Source organism: Squalius cephalus, assembly GCF_949319135.1.
Source record: "Squalius cephalus genome assembly, chromosome: 7".
Classification (NCBI taxonomy): domain Eukaryota; kingdom Metazoa; phylum Chordata; class Actinopteri; order Cypriniformes; family Leuciscidae; genus Squalius; species Squalius cephalus.
In genome coordinates, this window is record NC_137128.1 from 47,183,155 (window position 1) to 47,205,605 (window position 22,451).

The 22,451-nt window shown below is 43.7% G+C and overlaps 1 protein-coding gene across 1 annotated transcript in view; it reads right to left on the minus strand.

Annotated features, from left to right (window-relative positions):
* Positions 1-369: 369 nt before the first annotated feature.
* Positions 370-22,451, minus strand: part of cbarpa (CACN subunit beta associated regulatory protein a) — a gene marked incomplete at its 3' end in the record, with an annotated part of 27,629 nt that continues 5,547 nt past the window's right edge. Inside the window, exons 3-10 of the mRNA XM_079876798.1 lie at positions 17,318-17,463; positions 10,397-10,458; positions 9,168-9,333; positions 8,562-8,733; positions 7,402-7,533; positions 5,191-5,377; positions 2,787-2,982; positions 370-1,873 (exon numbers count right to left, since the gene is read on the minus strand). Of these exons, the coding sequence (XP_079732924.1) occupies positions 370-1,873; positions 2,787-2,982; positions 5,191-5,377; positions 7,402-7,533; positions 8,562-8,733; positions 9,168-9,333; positions 10,397-10,458; positions 17,318-17,463 (2,565 nt within the window). The remainder of the gene's footprint in view (positions 1,874-2,786; positions 2,983-5,190; positions 5,378-7,401; positions 7,534-8,561; positions 8,734-9,167; positions 9,334-10,396; positions 10,459-17,317; positions 17,464-22,451) is intronic.

Below are 22,451 nucleotides of genomic sequence, written 5' to 3' on the forward strand. Positions count from 1 at the left end.
CGTGACGAATGTTAATTATAATAGCCGTGATTTAGTTTAGTTTTGCGTCAGTGTTGTTAGATTGAGTTGTTTTTTGCGCAATGATGACGAAACTATTCTGTACAAGAACGATAACTATAACAATAACTATAATGGTGTCCACACCAGCAGACAATATCATTCTGTTAAATATAAGTGCATGCTGGGGGTTTTGTCGTACGCCGCTTTAAATACTCAAGCTCTTTAAAGTCTGATTCGCTGTCAATGTTTTTATCGTTCAGAAAAACTCCAACAATATTGTTCCTCTGTGTCGTTATCGTGACTTTGCTATTCTCCTAGAGTTAGAGCGATTATTAAAACTTTATGGTTATAGTTATCATTCTTGGCGCGTTATTCTTCAAGATCTGTTGAGGTGCGGCTTACGTTCACGACACACTCTTGACCTCCTCTTTGAGTCCTCAGATTAGAGTAGATCCGATCATCCAGCATGGATGCCAGTTTGTCTGACGGACTTATGTCAGTATAAGTGTGATGCTTATAGTCCGAATCCGGCATGAGAGAGTCTGTGTGGGAATGCAAATGAGAGCTAAATGTGGTCATTGGCGGCCCGTCGCGGTCCACAACCTCCATGCGTGAATGTTTATGTGAGTCTGCGGGATTAGAAGTTATCCCAAAGTCCTCCAGTATCCCACAATCCCTCGCACTGTTTTCCAGCGGTTGTGATGAAAAGAAATGCCGGCTTGTGTTGTTGCTGCTGTTGTTCGCGTTTTCCTCCAGATCCGGACCTGAACTTCCAGCACCCGAGGGTGGACAAGCACCTTCCGAGGGTGGACAAGCACCTTCCAGGTCCGGTCCGACTGTTTCCGGCTCGGGCGATTCTGTACCCGCCGCTCCTTCGCTTCCCTCCTCATCCGCCGCGCTAGCAATGCGAGGCAAGGTACTATGATAGCGTGTGTCCAAGGGGTAGTTAGCGCTGTCGCCTCGGCGTAGCGGATAGCAGCGCTGTCGCTCCAGGGATGGCGAGTATCGAGCGGCTCCGGGATCGCTGTATTGTTTGCTGCGCTGCCATTGCTTCCGGAGATGAATGCGGGAACGGTGACGGTGTCGTAATGAGGGTGACCCCTGCTGGTCGAACTGGGGATCATGCCGTAGGAATTCGTTAAACAGCGCCTCGGTCTTCTCATCGATGCTGTAGTCTCGTCGGCGGAAGCGAGGCCTGGGTTGTGTTTCTTGGGGGGCCAGACTTACAGATGCCTCGTCTTCCAGCTCCTCCTTAAAGAGTCGCGCCTCAAAACTCTCGCAAACTGTGCCTTTGCGGCCAGAATTGGTGAAAAAGCGCCTGCGTTCGGATGCGGTCTTCGCAGAGCTACTTCCGAAAAGCCTAAGTTCCTCGGGAGCCTTGCAAGGAGCCTCGATGGAGGCGTATCCGCTGTCCATTTGCAGGAGCTTCCGGTTGTTCGTCTCTCCCTCAGAATCTACACTGTCCCGTGCGTTTCTCCTCAACCCGGCGTCCCGGACCACATCGTCGTACGGAAGCTCACCGTCCCCGTCCATGTCGTCATCGATGTCTTGCGACTGGTAATTGGGGGCGCCTGATCTTGACGCTCCGGCTGAACAGACGCTGTCCGCGTCGCTGCGAGTGGAGTCTCTGTCGTTGCTGCTCAGGTCCGAGGAGGCGTACCGTTCCAGCGAAGCTCTCAAACTCCAGATGTCCCGGTACAAGCTGGGCTGATCTAGACTCTCCTGATGACTCGGTGGACCAAACTCTCCTGAAGCTCCTGCCATCATCTCTTCCCTGTCCTCCATCTCCTGGAATGAGGGGAACGCTGGAGTCGTGTCTTTGGCCACTGCATCTGTGTTGTGTTTGAGCTCCATCACAGCCTCTACCTCTAACCTGAAGGGGTGCAAAGACTTGATGTCAATCGCCAACACACTCCCCACACAGAAAGGTAAACATTGTAATTAAAGGTGCAGTGTGTAATACTTAGGAGGATCTGTTGACAGAGATGCAATATCATATACATAACTATGTTTTCAGTGGTGTATAAAGACCTTACATAATGAACCATTATGTGTTTATTAGCTTAGAATGAGGCATTTCTCTCTACACACACCGCGGGTCCGCTTACATCGACATGTTTCTACAGTAGCTAATATATCTGCTGATCGACACAGCTTTCAAACGCTTTCCCGGGTGTATCTGTGTAAGCGCTCGATGAAATGTCATTGTTGATCATTGTAGCCAATCACAGACATATTTGTTGAGCATGTCAACACAATGGCCAATCAGAGGTGTTTAAGAATCCATTCAACAGCGCTCAAAATGCTAGAGGGAAATGCTGGTTTCATCACATTTTTTAAATTTTAGTACGACTTGGTACCAAAGTCGGTACTTTTGACAACTCTACATCGAGGATTGTTTTGGAATTGGACAGTGACTCCTGAAATTGAACGGTAAGGTGCCCAAAGATCCCCTAAGTCCAACTCTGCTCCTGAAGGGTCAATATATTTAGCTCTAACTCTGCTTAAACACGCCTGAACCATCTAATCACGGTTTTCAGGATTATTAGAAACATTCAGGCAAGCGTGTTTGGGCAGGTTTGATCTAAACTCTATAGGACATTGGCCCTCCAGGAGCAGGATTGGACAACCCAGACAGCAACATAGTGTCGGCCAGATCTGGGCAGACACTATTGCTGTCTGGGAACCCTGCCTTAATTCAGGGGTGTTCAATCCTGATCCTGGACTTTTGATCCAACCTGCAGGATTGGACACCCTGCCTTAACTTTGGGATATTGTGACTGTACCTGCTGAGGGCCTGAGGAGCTCCCGCACTGGTGTCCAAAGAACTGGCCGAGAGGCGTCTCGGCGGCTCCATCTGTGGCTGAGCGGGAGGTTTTGGCAACAGAAAGTCACCGGCTCCACCTTGCAAGTTTTCTTCTCCCTGATCCAGAGTCTCACTGGCCGCCCGCTGCCTCTGAAACACACGTCTCCTCGGAGAACCTAAAAGAATAGCAGGAATAGCCAGGTAAGAATTTGCACAGAGGACTCTAGTTGACTTAAGCCGGAGCCGCAGCCGGAGCTTAAGTTGACTTAAGCACACAGTGCGATTTGGCCGTCTGAGACAAATTTTGCAAATCCTAAAAGAATCCTCTGATCCTAGGCTAAAATCTGAAGTCTTTGATCGTTAGTTTGACATGTTCACCGACAGACGATTAATGACCGTTGCGATAAAATTTTACCTCCGACGAAATTCTGCCAGTGTCAGAAGATTTGACTCTCAGTCCTGCAGTGATTCTCTTACGACGGCCGACAAATTATCTTCGTTTTTCAAGATAAGCCGTGACCAAAATTAACGTTAGAGATTTCTTTGTAGCCACCGTTTAAATCCCGCGGGTAACGCACATCACAGTCACCGAACGCATTATTGATTGATGATGTAAAAACGGTTTTAACGCGTCTTGACTGCCGTACAGTCTGACATTAATGACAACTGAGATCTTACAGTCTGATAAGTAATTTTAGCACTTCAACTTTTAACTTTTAGCACTTCAGCTTTTGAAATATTTTTAAACTTAGCTTAAGTTTTTTTAAGTTTAAGTGTTTCATCTAATATTTATACTTTATTTCAGCTTCACTTCAGTTAACAGAAACATTACACTTTTAGTTAACAACCCAGACAGGACCGGATCTGGGCCGACACTATGTTGCCGTCTCGAAATAACAATTCTGAACTGTGAATTGCTAATAAACATTAAAAAGTGCATTACAATAGTCCATGTAACTATTTTCACATGGTGAAGAAGCTCCTCGGCCTCACTAATGACCGCATGTAATGCAATCTAACGCTCATTAGCAGGAAATGAGCAGCAGTACTGACTGACCTTTCACATCAGGTGAAGAATAATGTGATTAGGAAGCAGATTTGTCCTGCGCTCTTGGTTGAAGTCTGTGAGCCAATCAGATCTCACAACAGTCACGTGACTTTAACTAGACTGAGCTACTCTCCCCATATTGATCCGGTATTGATTCCTCTTCTCCATACTCATTCAGAGCTGAATAAATGCTCTCATTGTTTAAGGAGACTGCCTTTGGACTGTGTGATTGATTTCTAAACAATATTGCAGCTCATATCATGAGGAATCATTATTGTTTAAGTTTCGAGAAACATCTTTCAGAAAACAAAACGGCCAACAAGAGCGTTTGATGAAACTGAACTGCAGGGACAATTTGATCTGAAGTCAACTTTCACATCAACGCATATGGACAGTTTATTCAATTCATTTATTTGTTTATTAAAGCTGCAGTCCATAGTTTTTCCTCTCTGTCGCCATCTCTGTTCGAAATCTGCAATTGCAGTTATTCACGGAATTATCAACTTTACATGGGGTGTGCGTCGGCACGGCACAGCACGGATGAATCCGATGTTTTGAGGAGTATGTGCGGCTGTCAGTCGCCGCCGGTGTGGATACTGGCATTCGCAATCACAGATTCTACTATCTGGAAGTATGACCAACATAAGAATTTTCACTGGAAAATGTCCTCTGAACAAGTAAGTAACATCCACTTTTGTTCTGACCAACTAATGTTAAGGGGAAAAAAGCATTGCAGTAAATTGCGCTGATTAAATCTATCGATCGCTTATGTCTTTCCTGTCCAGCAGAAAAAAAGCCGTCCCTGCGTCCATTTTGAACCTTTCAAAAGCCCTTCCCATATTTATCCTTGTTTTCGCATGGGCCGGTTGCAGTCTCTTTATTTCTGTAGCCACTCCGAAGTCCGAAGTCTTTCGCACTTTACAACGGGTGAATCTCCAGATGTCACTGGTTATTGTCGTTTGAACCATTTCTGGATCCGCCATCAAATTGATAAGTTTAATTATATCAAGTGCTGTGAGAAAAGGCTATAAATCTCCAGCATCCTCACACTCATAGCCGATTAGCCGAGACTATTCTTTATGTGTACAGATGTGACGTAATGACGCAAAGACATGCTCAAATTTCCCGCGGAAATCCACCAGTACCACTGGAATTAAAAACATTAGTACAAGTTTACCGTTTTGAATTGACCTCAGGCAAGCAGAGAGTTTTGAACACAGTACTTGTTCAAAAATGTATTTTGGATAATTTTCAACCCAAAAAAGTTACGGACTGCAGCTTTAATTATTATATACTTATTAGGAATTAATTATTTAATAGTTAGATGATATTTCACCTCTCATATCAAGACTCGCTGCTCGCTGGATGGTGTCGAGTCTCCATTTCTTGACGCTGAAGAACGGACCCGCTCCCTCCAGGCTGGCGTGGCGTCTGAGCTTAGACAGGCAGTGGAACACGGTTCCCTGAGCTGGACAGGAAGTGACATCTCTGTCCATCAGCAGGCTTCTGCTCATCACCTCAATCTGGAGACGAAAACCAGGAGTGAGCAGATGGTGGAAGTGAAGATGGTCACAGGTAACATGGCTGAATCTCAGGAAAACATCTGGCTCATATTACAATCCTTAATCAAACGTAATAAAGGGGTGGTATAATGCCCCTTTTTACAATATGTAAAATAAGTCTCTGTTGTCCCCAGAGTGTGTATGTGAAGTTTTAGCTAAAAATACACCACAAATATTTTTTACAGCATGTTAAAATTGTCCCTTTTTGAGGGTCAGTAAAAAGACGTCATTTTATGTGTGTCCCTTTAAATGCAAATGAGCTGCTGCTCCCGGCACAGAGGGCAGAGCTTCAAGAGTTTGTGTGTGTGTGTGTGAGTGTAGCCCAAACTCTCCATCTGCTACAGTAGCCCCTCCCCAAACTCTCCATCTGCTACTGTAGCCCCTCCCCAAACTCTCCATCTGCTACAGTAGCCACTCCCCAAACTCTCCATCTGCTACAGTAGCCACTCCCCAAACTCTCCATCCGCTACAGTAGCCACTCCCCAAACTCTCCATCTGCTACAGTAGCCACTCCCCAAACTCTCCATCTGCTACAGTAGCCACTCCCCAAACTCTCCATCTGCTACAGTAGCCACTCCCCAAACTCTCCATCCGCTACAGTAGCCCCTCCCCAAACTCTCCATCCGCTACAGTAGCCCCTCCCCAAACTCTCCATCCGCTACAGTAGCCACTCCCCAAACTCTCCATCCGCTACAGTAGCCACTCCCCAAACTCTCCATCCGCTACAGTAGCCACTCCCCAAACTCTCCATCTGCTACAGTAGCCACTCCCCAAACTCTCCATCCGCTACAGTAGCCACTCCCCAAACTCTCCATCCGCTACAGTAGCCACTCCCCAAACTCTCCATCCGCTACAGTAGCCACTCCCCAAACTCTCCATCCGCTACAGTAGCCACTCCCCAAACTCTCCATCTGCTACAGTAGCCACTCCCCAATCTCTCCATCCGCTACAGTAGCCACTCCCCAAACTCTCCATCCGCTACAGTAGCCCCTCCCCAAACTCTCCATCCGCTACAGTAGCCCCTCCCCAAACTCTCCATCTGCTACTGTAGCCACTCCCCAAACTCTCCATCCACTACAGTAGCCCCTCCCCAAACTCTCCATCCGCTACAGTAGCCACTCTCCATCCGCTACAGTAGCCCCTCCCCAAACTCTCCATCTGCTACAGTAGCCACTCCCCAAACTCTCCATCTGCTACAGTAGCCACTCCCAAAACTCTCCATCTGCTACAGTAGCCCCTCCCCCAATTCTAAGCCTGTTACAGTAGCCACTCCCCCAAACTCTCCATCCGCTACAGTAGCCACTCCCCAAACTCTCCATCTGCTACAGTAGCCACTCCCAAAACTCTCCATCTGCTACAGTAGCCCCTCCCCCAATTCTAAGCCTGTTACAGTAGCCACTCCCCCAAACTCTCCATCTGCTACAGTAGCCACTCCCCCAAACTCTCCATCCGCTACAGTAGCCACTCCCCCAAACTCTCCATCCGCTACAGTAGCCACTCCCCAAACTCTCCATCTGCTACAGTGGCCACTCCCCAAACTCTCCATCTGCTACAGTAGCCACTCCCCCAAACTCTCCATCTGCTACAGTAGCCACTCCCCCAAACTCTCCATCCGCTACAGTAGCCCCTCCCCCAATTCTAAGCCTGTTACAGTAGCCACTCCCCCAACTATGTACAGGCAAGCAGAATATAAACACAACACACGATCATCCATAGAAAACCATTATAAAGAAAGTACTCAACATTAAGGCACTTTAAGTGTTTTCAAACTCTCCATCTGCTTTAACATAAAGGCATTATGTTGCATTGGTTATAAAATTGTTGCTGCATAGCCCTCTGACACTGGGTAGTTGCGCCCCTGCATGTCTCCGCACCAGTCACATGACTGCAAACTATGAATTGTTGTTGTTAGGTCATAATGTCACCAAATGAAACAGTACTGCAGCGTTCCTGGTGTCTTAGCAGTGATGAACGCAGTGACTCACGGTTTGTGATCGGGCAGGTTTGTGTTCGGCGCTGCTGTTCAGGGTGGAGTTGAGTGTGTCTCCGGGAAGAGCACAGCTGGGGCTTTGACTGATCCACAATCCTGGAGCCTCCGGCACGGGGCCCTCAGCTGGCTGCACACACACACACACACACATTTTAATTTGCTCTGCTCCTCAACCTAGTGCACAGACTACATAGGCTGCATTTTAAGCCATCATGCGCATCAGACTCCAGAATATGACCAGTGTGATAAAGAAACCTTTGGACAAATTCTAACTCAGTATCGCATCCATCCTTTATGGAGAAGTTGATCCCAGAATGCATTGAGTATCAATGCAAGTAAGTTTAGCATTTTTGACAGAAAGATTTTACATTTTGTTTTTTTAGAATTTTTTACTTTATTTGAATGGCATGAAACTTGGTAAAGGTTTTGGCACTTGCTGTATGAACACACAAACAAATCACGGACATGATTCAAAAAGGCTAAATGGTCCTGAAAGAAATAGTCCCACTTCAAAAATTAGACGAATTTCCTCTAGTGGAAGCGTTTGGTACTGCAGCCTAACAAAATCTCACTGAAAGATAATTATTTTTAGATATCATCCTCAAATTTGGAACACAACTTGTTTAAATTTTTTGTCTTTGATTTTATTGCAGTTTTAAAGTAAAATGTGATATACAATTTAGAAAATATACAATTTATATACAAATTTAAAATAGTATTTTTGTGCATTTTTCATAATAATACGCATAAAATTCTGTTAGTGTTTTCACTTCAGCAATAATCTGCCAAGTGTCGTCTTTGAAAAGAGATCAAACTTCAGTCTGTCGCTCTAAAGCATTCAACATTTACCACAGTTTAAGTTGGAAATGTAATATTCAGGTCTATGCTCAAAAAGTGAATAAATGGATTATAAATGTAGCGTAAATATAAAAAATCCCCTAAAAATACAAAATATTAAATAAAAAACATTATCAAACTAAAATATAGTACATTCATTTCATCGACACGCGAAGAGCTCCAGAGGGTTTCTTTTGTCAGTATAATCCACTAATGCTGTATCACTGTCATTGAGAAAATACACAAATAAAATATTGGTTACACTTTATTTTGATAGTGAACTTTAGACTGAAGGCGTGAGGTGTGTGTGTGTGTCACCTGGAATATGGAGAGTGACGGGTGTGTTGAGGGCTGTTCGGTGACCGTCACGCTGTTCTCCGGGGAATCGCACTCCATGATGGTGAGGATCTTCAGCGCCGGCGCCGGGATGTGCAGGTGTGTGAGACGAGCTTTCTTCAGGTGATGGAAGTCTCCTTCTGTGAGTGTGTACCTGAGAGAGAGAGGGGATCAGTATAGAGTAGGGCTGCACGATTAATCGCAATTTACATGTAATCGCACTTAAACTGATTTGGCTTATCGCGATTATGAAATGGCAAAGGCTGTGATTATAATGTGCAGCTTGTCAGTGACGTACGGCTCAGGAAACGCGGCTCACTCTGAAAGCACTGAGTTTGAGTCGCTTATAACGGGCATTTGAAAAAGCAACACGCGTCAAACATCTTTTCAAACAAGAGTGTGTGTGTGTGTGTGTGTGAGTGTGAGTGTGAGACGCCCTCTGGTGGTCACATGGTGCATTCACTACCTATCAGCCGCTGCACTGACAAACTACTATAAAATACTTTTATATAAAAAGATAAAAATGCATAAATAATTTTTGAACTGACCAAAGTATTAGAAGTGAAAGGTTAAGGAACCGTGTCTGACCTTCGACCTTTCTCCTGGTCTTTGGCGCTCTGCTCAAACATGGCGGCCTCGTTGAAAGAGACCCGTCGCCCGGTGAGGGACGCAGACAGGAAGTGATCCGTGTTCGTATCACCATGACAACCGGAAGTGGACAGCGAATCACCACTCTCGAGTCTGATGGTGATGTCTGAAGAAGAAGAAGAGAAACCTCAATAATGCACACTGGTTTCTCTTTTCAGGAGGACGATGATCAAATACCCTATACAGTGTTGGGTGAGTTACTCTAAACAAGTAATTAATTACTAGCTAATTACATCTTCAACAGTGTAATTAGATTACGGTGCTAATTATGGCCTTTTAAAAGTATTGCATTACTGATTACTTTCTAAATCCCATATCACCCTCTAACTGTTGAACAACACAAGGATAGACATGAAACTGCTCTTTTAATTCTCTCAAATAAATATTATAAAATTGCATAAATTATTTTTTAACTGACCAAAGTATTTAAAGGGCAACGGTGGTTACATTAAAAACATACATTTTAACATTAGACGTTAAATTTTATATAGAATTGTTCTATAGTCTATATAGTATTTAATGCAATTACATCAGAAGTAACTGTAATCAAATCACAGAAAAATTAAGAGTAATCCCCTACTTTACTTTTTCAAGGGAAAAGTAATTATATTACAGTAATTAATAACTGCATTACACCCAACACTGACCCTATATTTATCAATATTGTGGCTTAAATGACTGCTAATTAAATTTGGGATTTGTTAAATTCACTTCAGACTCTTTGAAACACGCTATTTTTCAGACAATTGATCGAATCTTCACTGATGTTTTTGAGTATTGTTTACTCTCGCATTGAACAAAACTGGCCGACATTTAAATCTCTTAATAGAACAAAACCGATTAATATTTAATCTGTTTATACTGTGTGTATTGTTGCCCTATTGTTGGTTTGATCGCTTCTATTGCTCTCCTCATTTGTAAGTTGCTTTGAATAAAAGCATCTGCTAAATTATTAAATGTAAATGTAATCTCTTAATACAACAAAACCATTTCCTATATAGAACAAAATAAAAACGATTCCTATTTAAATTTCTTAACAGTACAAAACTGACACCAGAATCTCCTGATAGCGTGACTGGATTCACTGATTGTGAATCGCTCGGTGAATCGCTCGGTGAATCGCTCAGTGAATCGCTCGGTGAATCGCTCTGGGTGTAAAGCATGTTCACCTTGAGTCGGCTGACTCTCCTCGACGTATGTAGTGTTGGTTTTCTCCAGGTCATCACTGGCTCTGAACATCACACAAACACAAACAACAACATCATAATGTGAGAATATCAGCGTATTCACTGTTGCACTCAAGCATCTGAGATGTATTGATTTGTTTGAGTAAGAGATAATGTACATCCAGCCGGTTGTTATATCAGAATAGGTATCTGAAGGGGTTTATTCTGAGATAACACACACACACACACACACACACAACTGAAGGGGGTTTATTCTGAGATCTCACACACACACACACACACACACACACACACACACACAACTGAAGGGGTTTATTCTGAGATCACACACACACACACACACACACACACACACAACTGAAGGGGGTTTATTCTGAGATCACACACACACACACACACACACACACACACACAACTGAAGGGGGTTTATTCTGAGATCACACACACACACACACACACACACACACACAACTGAAGGGGGTTTATTCTGAGATCACACACACACACACACCTGAAGGGGTTTATTCTGAGATCACACACACACACACACACACACACACACACACACACACACACACACAACTGAAGGGGGTTTATTCTGAGATCTCACACACACACACACACACACACACACACACACCTGAAGGGGGTTTATTCTGAGATATCACACACACACACACACACACACACAACTGAAGGGGGTTTATTCTGAGATCTCTCACACACACACACACACACCTGAAGGGGGTTTATTCTGAGATATCTCACACACACACACACACACAACACACACACACACACACACACACACACACACACACACACACACACACACACACCTGAAGGGGTTTATTCTGAGATCACACACACACACACACACACACACACACACACACCTGAAGGGGGTTTATTCTGAGATATCACACACACACACACACACACACACACACACACACACACACACACACACCTGAAGGGGGTTTATTCTGAGATCACTCTCACACACACACACACACACACACACACCTGAAGGGGTTTATTCTGAGATCACACACACACACACACACACACACACACACACACACACACCTGAAGGGGGTTTATTCTGAGATCACTCTCACACACACACACACACACACACACACACACACACACACACACACACACACACCTGAAGGGGTTTATTCTGAGATCACACACACACACACACACACACACACACACCTGAAGGGGGTTTATTCTGAGATAACACACACACACACACACACACACACACACAACTGAAGGGGGTTTATTCTGAGATCACACACACACACACACACACACACACACACACACACAACTGAAGGGGGTTTATTCTGAGATCACACACACACACACACACACACACAGACACACACACACACACACACACAACTGAAGGGGGTTTATTCTGAGATCACACACACACACACCTGAAGGGGTTTATTCTGAGATCACACACACACACACACACACACACACACACACACACAACTGAAGGGGGTTTATTCTGAGATCTCACACACACACACACACACACACACACACACCTGAAGGGGTTTATTCTGAGATCACACACACACACACACACACACACACACACACACACACACACACACACACACACCTGAAGGGGGTTTATTCTGAGATATCACACACACACACACACACACACACAACTGAAGGGGGTTTATTCTGAGATCTCACACACACACACACACACACCTGAAGGGGGTTTATTCTGAGATATCTCACACACACACACACAACACACACACACACACACACACACACACACACACACACACACACACACACACACACACCTGAAGGGGTTTATTCTGAGATCACACACACACACACACACACACACCTGAAGGGGGTTTATTCTGAGATATCACACACACACACACACACACACACACACACACACACACACACCTGAAGGGGGTTTATTCTGAGATCACTCTCACACACACACACACACCTGAAGGGGTTTATTCTGAGATCACACACACACACACACACACACACACACACACACACACAACTGAAGGGGGTTTATTCTGAGATCACACACACACACACACACACACACACACACAACTGAAGGGGGTTTATTCTGAGATCACACACACACACACCTGAAGGGGTTTATTCTGAGATCACACACACACACACACACACAACTGAAGGGGGTTTATTCTGAGATCTCACACACACACACACACACACACACACACACACCTGAAGGGGTTTATTCTGAGATCACACACACACACACACACACACACACACACCTGAAGGGGGTTTATTCTGAGATATCACACACACACACACACACACACACAACTGAAGGGGGTTTATTCTGAGATCTCTCACACACACACACACACACCTGAAGGGGGTTTATTCTGAGATATCTCACACACACACACACACAACACACACACACACACACACACACACACACACACACACACACACACACACACACACACACACACACACACACACACCTGAAGGGGTTTATTCTGAGATCACACACACACACACACACACACACACACACACACACCTGAAGGGGGTTTATTCTGAGATATCACACACACACACACACACACACACACACACACACACACACACACACACACACACACCTGAAGGGGGTTTATTCTGAGATCACTCTCACACACACACACACACACACACACCTGAAGGGGTTTATTCTGAGATCACACACACACACACACACACACACACACACACACACACACACACCTGAAGGGGGTTTATTCTGAGATCACTCTCTCACACACACACACACACACACACACACACACACACACACACACACACACACACACACACACCTGAAGGGGTTTATTCTGAGATCACACACACACACACACACACACACACACACCTGAAGGGGGTTTATTCTGAGATACACACACACACACACACACACACACACACACACACACACACACACAACTGAAGGGGGTTTATTCTGAGATCACACACACACACACACACACACACACACACACACACACACACAACTGAAGGGGGTTTATTCTGAGATCACACACACACACACACACACACACAGACACACACACACACACACACACACACACAACTGAAGGGGGTTTATTCTGAGATCACACACACACACACCTGAAGGGGTTTATTCTGAGATCACACACACACACACACACACACACACACACACAACTGAAGGGGGTTTATTCTGAGATCTCACACACACACACACACACACACACACACACACCTGAAGGGGTTTATTCTGAGATCACACACACACACACACACACACACACACACACACACACACACACACACACCTGAAGGGGGTTTATTCTGAGATATCACACACACACACACACACACACACAACTGAAGGGGGTTTATTCTGAGATCTCACACACACACACACACACACCTGAAGGGGGTTTATTCTGAGATATCTCACACACACACACACAACACACACACACACACACACACACACACACACACACACACACACACACACACACACACACACACCTGAAGGGGTTTATTCTGAGATCACACACACACACACACACACACACCTGAAGGGGGTTTATTCTGAGATATCACACACACACACACACACACACACACACACACACACACACACACACCTGAAGGGGGTTTATTCTGAGATCACTCTCACACACACACACACACCTGAAGGGGTTTATTCTGAGATCACACACACACACACACACACACACACACACACACACCTGAAGGGGGTTTATTCTGAGATCACTCTCACACACACACACACACACACACACACACACACACACACCTGAAGGGGTTTATTCTGAGATCACACACACACACACACACACACACACACACACACACCTGAAGGGGGTTTATTCTGAGATAACACACACACACACACACACCTGAAAGGGGTTTATTCTGAGATCACTCTCTCTCACACACACACACACACACACACACACCTGAAGGGGTTTATTCTGAGATAACAAACGGCTGGATGTACATTATCCTCTTATTACACGGTTACTTGCCACATAAGTAAATAATTAGACACGAAATATTGATCTGAGTTTAAATATTTTATTACACTGCAAAAAATGCTTTTCTTACTTAGTATTTTTGTCTTGTTTCCAGTCCAAAATGATCTGCCAATGTGGTGAGAAAAATAATGTTAATTCAAACAGAAACAAATCCACTGGCAGATCATTTTGCTTGTTTTAAGCAAAAACTCACTTAATTTTTATTTATTTCCCCAGAAAACAAGACTTAATATCTTATGTCATTTTACTACTTTAGTAAATGGATCTTGATTTAAAAAATGTTTGATATTTGGACTGGAAACAAGACAAAAATACTAAGTAAGAAAAGCATTTTTTGCAGTGTAGCTCGTTAAACGCAGAGCTTCGCGGAGAGAGCAGTTTCAGCGGCGAGATCAAACTAGACGGACATTTAAGAGATTATTTAAGACCACTTATTACACAGCATTTCACCACATAAATAATTATGGAGATCACAGATATTGATTTCAGATTAAACTGTTTTAAAATGGTACCTGTTTGTTTCTTATAATCCAACAGTGAACAAAACAATAGTCACAAAATGGCCGCCGCTGCGTTTGTGTGAAACAAGAGAGAGTGAGTCCATGATACTGGATGTGTAATTAAATAACTGTACACAAAATATTGATTCGACTGAGTTTTAATATTTTATTAGCTCACCAAAAGCAAAACTTCCATGAAGAAAACCATTCCTAGCGAGTGTATAGCGAGTGTGTAGAGAGTGTATATTGAGTGTGTAGAGAGTGTAGCGAGTGTGTAAAGAGTGTGTAGCGAGTGTATAGCGAGTGTGTAGCGAGTGTGTAGAGAGTGTATAGCGAGTGTGTAGCGAGTGTATAGCGAGTGTGTAGAGAGTGTGTAGAGAGTGTAGCGAGTGTGTAGAGAGTGTGTAGAGAGTGTATAGCGAGTGTGTAGCGAGTGTGTAGCGAGTGTATAGCGAGTGTGTAGAGAGTGTATAGCGAGTGTGTAGAGAGTGTATAGCGAGTGTTTAGAGAGTGTATAGCGAGTGTGTAGAGATTGTGTAGAGAGTGTATAGCGAGTGTGTAGCGAGTGTGTAGCGAGTGTGTAGAGAGTGTATAGCGAGTGTTTAGCGAGTGTGTAGAGAGTGTGTAGCGAGTGTATAGCGAGTGTGTAGCGAGTGTATAGCGAGTGTATAGCGAGTGTGTAGCGAGTGTATAGCGAGTGTGTAGTGAGTGTGTAGAGTGTATAGCGAGTGTGTAGCGAGTGTGTAGAGAGTGTATAGCGAGTGTGTAGAGAGTGTGTAGAGAGTGTATAGCGAGTGTGTAGCGAGTGTGTAGCGAGTGTGTAGAGAGTGTGTAGCGAGTGTGTAGAGAGTGTAGCGAGTGTGTAGAGAGTGTGTAGAGAGTGTAGCGAGTGTGTAGAGAGTGTGTAGCGAGTGTGTAGAGAGTGTATAGCGGGTGTGTAGCGAGTGTGTAGCGAGTGTGTAGCGAGTGTGTAGCGAGTGTATAGCGAGTGTGTAGAGAGTGTATAGCGAGTGTTTAGAGAGTGTATAGCGAGTGTGTAGAGATTGTATAGCGAGTGTGTAGCGAGTGTGTAGAGAGTGTATAGCGAGTGTTTAGCGAGTGTGTAGCGAGTGTGTAGAGAGTGTATAGCGAGTGTTTAGCGAGTGTGTAGCGAGTGTGTAGAGAGTGTGTAGCGAGTGTATAGCGAGTGTGTAGTGAGTGTATAGCGAGTGTGTAGTGAGTGTGTAGAGTGTATAGCGAGTGTGTAGCGAGTGTGTAGAGAGTGTATAGCGAGTGTGTAGAGAGTGTGTAGAGAGTGTGTAGCGAGTGTGTAGCGAGTGTGTAGCGAGTGTATAGCGAGTGTGTAGCGAGTGTGTAGCGAGTGTGTAGCGAGTGTTTAGCGAGTGTGTAGCGAGTGTGTAGAGAGTGTGTAGAGAGTGTGTAGAGAGTGTGTAGAGAGTGTGTAGAGTGTAGAGAGTGTGTAGCGAGTGTGTAGCGAGTGTGTAGCGAGTGTGTAGCGAGTGTGTAGCGAGTGTGTAGAGAGTGTGTAGCGAGTGTGTAGAGAGTGTATAGCGAGTGTGTAGCGAGTGTGTAGCGAGTGTGTAGCGAGTGTGTAGCGAGTGTGTAGAGAGTGTGTAGCGAGTGTGTAGCGAGTGTATAGCGAGTGTGTAGCGAGTGTGTAGCGAGTGTGTAGCGAGTGTGTAGCGAGTGTGTAGCGAGTGTGTAGCGAGTGTATAGCGAGTGTGTAGCGAGTGTGTAGAGAGTGTGTAGCGAGTGTGTAGCGAGTGTGTAGCGAGTGTGTAGCGAGTGTGTAGCGAGTGTGTAGCGAGTGTGTAGAGAGTGTGTAGCGAGTGTGTAGAGAGTGTGTAGAGAGTGTGTAGAGAGTGTGTAGAGAGTGTGTGTAGCGAGTGTGTAGCGAGTGTGTAGAGAGTGTGTAGAGAGTGTGTAGAGAGTGTGTAGAGAGTGTGTAGAGAGTGTATAGCGAGTGTGTAGCGCTGCTGACTTCAGTGACCCGGATGAGTCTGTGTTTCTGTGTTCTGTTGTTATCTGGGAATAATATCCCGCTGGATGGAGCGATTGACCAATCAGAATCAAGCATTCCACAGAGCCGTGTAATAAAGTTTGTGAACACACACATGTGCCGATGAACAGGTTTGTGTAGTCCAGTATTTCCAGTGAAAAAAGTGACAGCCGAGAGGATTGTGTGCTGATAGACCCGATATTGGCCGGAATATCTGTGTGTCTCGTGAGTGTGTGAACGAATGTTGAGGTTTTCGTGTTGTGTGGATGTTGACCTGGAGTATCGTCGCTCTCCTCGACAGCATCGGTGACAGAAGACCAGCAGAACGGACAGAACCATCAGCGTCCCGCCGGCGAACACACACACCATCACCAGCAGAAGCACGTAGTTCTCCTGAGAGCCCGACACCAGTGGAACGTCCTGGAACACACACACACACACACACGCGTGAGATCAGCGTCAAGCTACACATATCAGTGCATTTCACAGAAAGCTTTCGGTTTCTATGCTTTCTGTGTATTCAGAGACGTGAGGAAACCCTCCAGAACACACAAGAAACCGCAGCTCTGTCAGGTCCACTATCGTCAGATACGATTGACAGTTAGCATACAGTTTGGATCGGCGGTCTGGTTCTGTTCTGGTTAGCCTAGCATGGATAAGAGCCGCAATAACCCTCCTCAGGGTAAACAGAACAGAACCAACATGAATGCATTTCAGATATCATTGATTAATAAAGATTTTAATGTATAACATAATTGGAGAACTCAGTCTCGATTCGAAGGGGAATCAGAATGCTAAATCCTGACTGGGACAGGTGGAGCTGGGGAGGAGGAGGGTCATCCGCTCCTGAGAGACGCCATATCTGCTGGTAATACTGGCGGAGCTTATATACGAGTACAGTGATAGAGTCGTGTTCCTACAGGTCCAGGATCAGCTGACGAGAGCTTGACTAACGAGACCTGACGCGCTTGATCACTCGCTTTTTATTGTGTTTGTAACTTGAGTCAAATCTCTTAATAGAGTAGAACAAAAACGATTAATATTTAGAACAAAACTGATTAATATTAAAATTTTGTAATAGAACAAAACCAATTAATAGAACTAAAAAACGATTAATCAATAGCTTTTCTGTAATTTATGAACTTTGCAACATATACATACTTATGGAAGCTTGTTTCCGCCACAGAATAAAACATTTTAAAAGATAATTGCGACTTTTTATCTCACAATTGCGAGATATAAAGTCAGAATTGTGTGAAATAAAGTCTTATAAAGTCAGAATTCTGTCTGACTTTTTTTCTCGCAATTGCGACTTCATATCATGCAATTCTGACTTTATAACACATAACTGCGTGTTTATATCTCGTTTATATCTCTATATTACATCTTTTCTCAGAATTGTGAGATATAAAGTCCAATTCTAAGGAAAAAAAGAATTTTTTAATTTATTTTTGACCTCAGAATAGTTTATATCTCACAATTCTGACTTTATAACACGCAATTGCGGCTTTATATCATGCAATTCTGTCTTTATATCTCCCAATTGCGTATCATAAAGTCAGAATTGCGAGATATAAACATGCAATTCTGAGGAAAAAAAAGTCAGAATTTCAAGTATATTTCTCACAATTGCGAGTTTATATCTCATAATTCTGACTTTATAACACGCAATTGCGACTTTATATCTCGCAATTCTGAGATAAAAAGTCAGAATTGTGAGATTAAAAAGTCGCAATTACCTTTTTTATGTTTCACTCTGTGGCTAAACAAGCTTCCACACACACTGACTCAGCACCGCTGATCTGAACACTCGCTCTATTGTCTTCTAGTGCCGCTTTACAGCTGAATATGAATGTCTCATGTTTGATGAAGTTTGCAGCATTGATTCAGTTATTTTCCGTGAATCTGCTTAAGAAACTTTCTATGCCACTAATGCTGTCAGATTAAAGGCATAATTCACCCCAAAATGATCATATCACCGTTTACTCAACATCGTATAGTTCACTTACTTTCTTCATTAAACGCAGATGTTTTGAGAAACGTCTTATGTTTGTCCATATACTGTTTGAATGACATGGGAACGAGTAAATGATTCATTTCATGGGTTAACTATCCCGGTTCACCACTCTAGAATACTGTAATATACTGTAACTTCATTAAATATACATAATTCATCTGTCTGGTAACTGGTAACAGAATGTACTGGAGACATCTGATGGTTCGTCAGTGTCTCAACAGCGCTGGATAACACGATTATTGTGAGAGATGATTGATTAATAAGCGATGACGACTGTACATAATCAGAAGTCTAATGAAAGAACTTCAGTTTGATTTCTGTGTCTCTCTGAATGCGAAACGAGAACACAGTGCGCTAAAATTAGAGACAGAATTAGGCCACTGAGGAGAGTGTGTGTGTGTGTGTGTGTGTGTGTGTGTGTGTGTGTGTGTGTGTGTGTGTGTCTGATTTCATTTTCTGAGGAGAAACCAACCTAAATGTGAAACATCATTATGATCATTCTCTTTATTGTGTGTGTGTGTGTGTGTGTGTGTGTGTGTGTGTGTGTGTTCGTGAATGTTTAGTGCGTGCGGCTGTGACAAAAACAGGTTTCCCTCATGTGAGGTCATCTGTCCATCCCGTGGGATCAGCGTCTCCATGGCAACAGCATCCCTCACCTGAGGTCCTCATTAAAGAACAGGTGAAACACTCCTGACTTCAGATCAGCCTTTACACTCATATGCATAATCCATATAAACTATGTAGAATGCATTTGTTTTTTATTATTATGGTCAGTATATTCCTAACTCAGATGCTATTTCTATCTCAAATAGATTAACAATAATAGCCACTATAAGAGTATAAGAAGTTTGTACAAGTTAAGAAGTTTGCGGAGTGATTAGCGCAACACCTGAAAAGCACCGTTGTTACTTCTGTCAACAAAACCAACGTGACTAGCTAGCTAGTAGCGAGCACATCACTCCGCAGAAGTAGCAGTGCTTTGCCTTTGAGAATATACACTCACCTAAAGGATTATTAGGAACACCTGTTCAATTTCTCATTAATGCAATTATCTAATCAACCAATCACATGGCAGTTGCTTCAATGCATTTAGGGGTGTGGTCCTGGTCAAGACAATCTCCTGAACTCCAAACTGAATGTCAGAATGGGAAAGAAAGGTGATTTAAGCAATTTTGAGCGTGGCATGGTTGTTGGTGCCAGACGGGCCGGTCTGAGTATTTCACAATCTGCTCAGTTACTGGGATTTTCACGCACAACCATTTCTAGGGTTTACAAAGAATGGTGTGAAAAGGGAAAAGCATCCAGTATGCGGCAGTCCTGTGGGCGAAAATGCCTTGTTGATGCTAGAGGTCAGAGGAGAATGGGCCGACTGATTCAAGCTGATAGAAGAGCAACTTTGACTGAAATAACCACTCGTTACAACCGAGGTATGCAGCAAAGCATTTGTGAAGCCACAACACGCACAACCTTGAGGCGGATGGGCTACAACAGCAGAAGACCCCACCGGGTACCACTCATCTCCACTACAAATAGGAAAAAGAGGCTACAATTTGCACGAGCTCACCAAGATTGGACAGTTGAAGACTGGAAAAATGTTGCCTGGTCTGATGAGTCTCGATTTCTGTTGAGACATTCAGATGGTAGAGTCAGAATTTGGCGTAAACAGAATGAGAACATGGATCCATCATGCCTTGTTACCACTGTGCAGGCTGGTGGTGGTGGTGTAATGGTGTGGGGGATGTTTTCTTGGCACACTTTAGGCCCCTTAGTGCCAATTGGGCATCGTTTAAATGCCACGGCCTACCTGAGCATTGTTTCTGACCATGTCCATCCCTTTATGACCACCATGTACCCATCCTCTGATGGCTACTTCCAGCAGGATAATGCACCATGTCACAAAGCTCGAATCATTTCAAATTGGTTTCTTGAACATGACAATGAGTTCACTGTACTAAAATGGCCCCCACAGTCACCAGATCTCAACCCAATAGAGCATCTTTGGGATGTGGTGGAACGGGAGCTTCGTGCCCTGGATGTGCATCCCACAAATCTCCATCAACTGCAAGATGCTATCCTATCAATATGGGCCAACATTTCTAAAGAATGCTTTCAGCACCTTGTTGAATCAATGCCACGTAGTGAGTGTAGTTCCCAGTGTGTGTACGGTTAGAAGATGGCTGTGTCTCATGTGACCTTGTTATTTGTTCACGCTGTGACTATACAAATCATAACATGTAAATAGGAAAATGTTGGCGTTATTTTGTCACTTATTGGGAGCAGTATGCTAGCTGGAGCCGTTTACCTCCAGTGTTTGTGCTAAGCTAGGCTAGCGGTGGGTGCGTCAGACAGAGTTACGGCACGCACGGAGATGAGAAGGGTGTGTGTGTGGACTTATCTAACTCTGGGGGATACGGGGAATAAGATAAAGTCCCAAAAAGTCGGCGTGTTCCTTCAAGAACTACCGTCATAAGCGGCAGATTCCCGAAGGACAGGCCGAGATAAAGCTGTTCACATCTCCCAAAACATCTAAAGTATTTGCTCTGGCTGTATGTCTATATATAAATCACATATTTTAGATCTAAACAACTACATTCTCGCCTGAAAACTCTGTGACAGTGTGTATTATTTGTAACGTTACATTGGGTTTGCTTCTCCACCATTGACGCTTTCTGTGAGAAATGTAGATCCGGCAGAAACAAGCGGAGGGATACAAACTGTGAAACGGTTTCCGTGTGAAATTAGATATGGGCTCTCAGATAAAAGGCTCTCAGCCAATCATATTCGAGAACCAGAACTCACTTTTTTTAAAGAAATCAATACTTTTATTCAGCAAGGCTGCATTGAATTGGTAAAAAGTGACAGTAAAGACATTTATAACGTTACAAAAGATTTTAGAAGAACTTCTGAAAAAATCCTGAAAAATTAAATGTATCACGGTTTCCACTAAAATATTAACTGTTTTCAACACTGATAATAATCATAAATGTTTCTTGATCATCAAATCCTCATATTAGAGTGATTTCTGAAGGATCATGTGACACTGAAGACTGGAGTAATGATGCTGAACATTCAGCTTTGATCACAGGAATAAATTACACTTTACTGTATATTCACATAGAAAACTTTTAAAATTTTAAATTGCAATAATTCACATAGAGAACAGATGATTTACATTACAATAATATTTCACATTTATTACTGTATTTTTTATCAAATAAACGCAGCTTTGGTGAGTAGAAGAAACATAAAAGGCCCAAAACAGTTATATTATATTATATATATATACACACACACACATTTTATTTCACTCATTCTAACTTTTACAGTTAACTGATCCTAAAAATGTTCATGATTTTTAAAGATGCATTCATTTCTATGTCCTTTCCCGGAG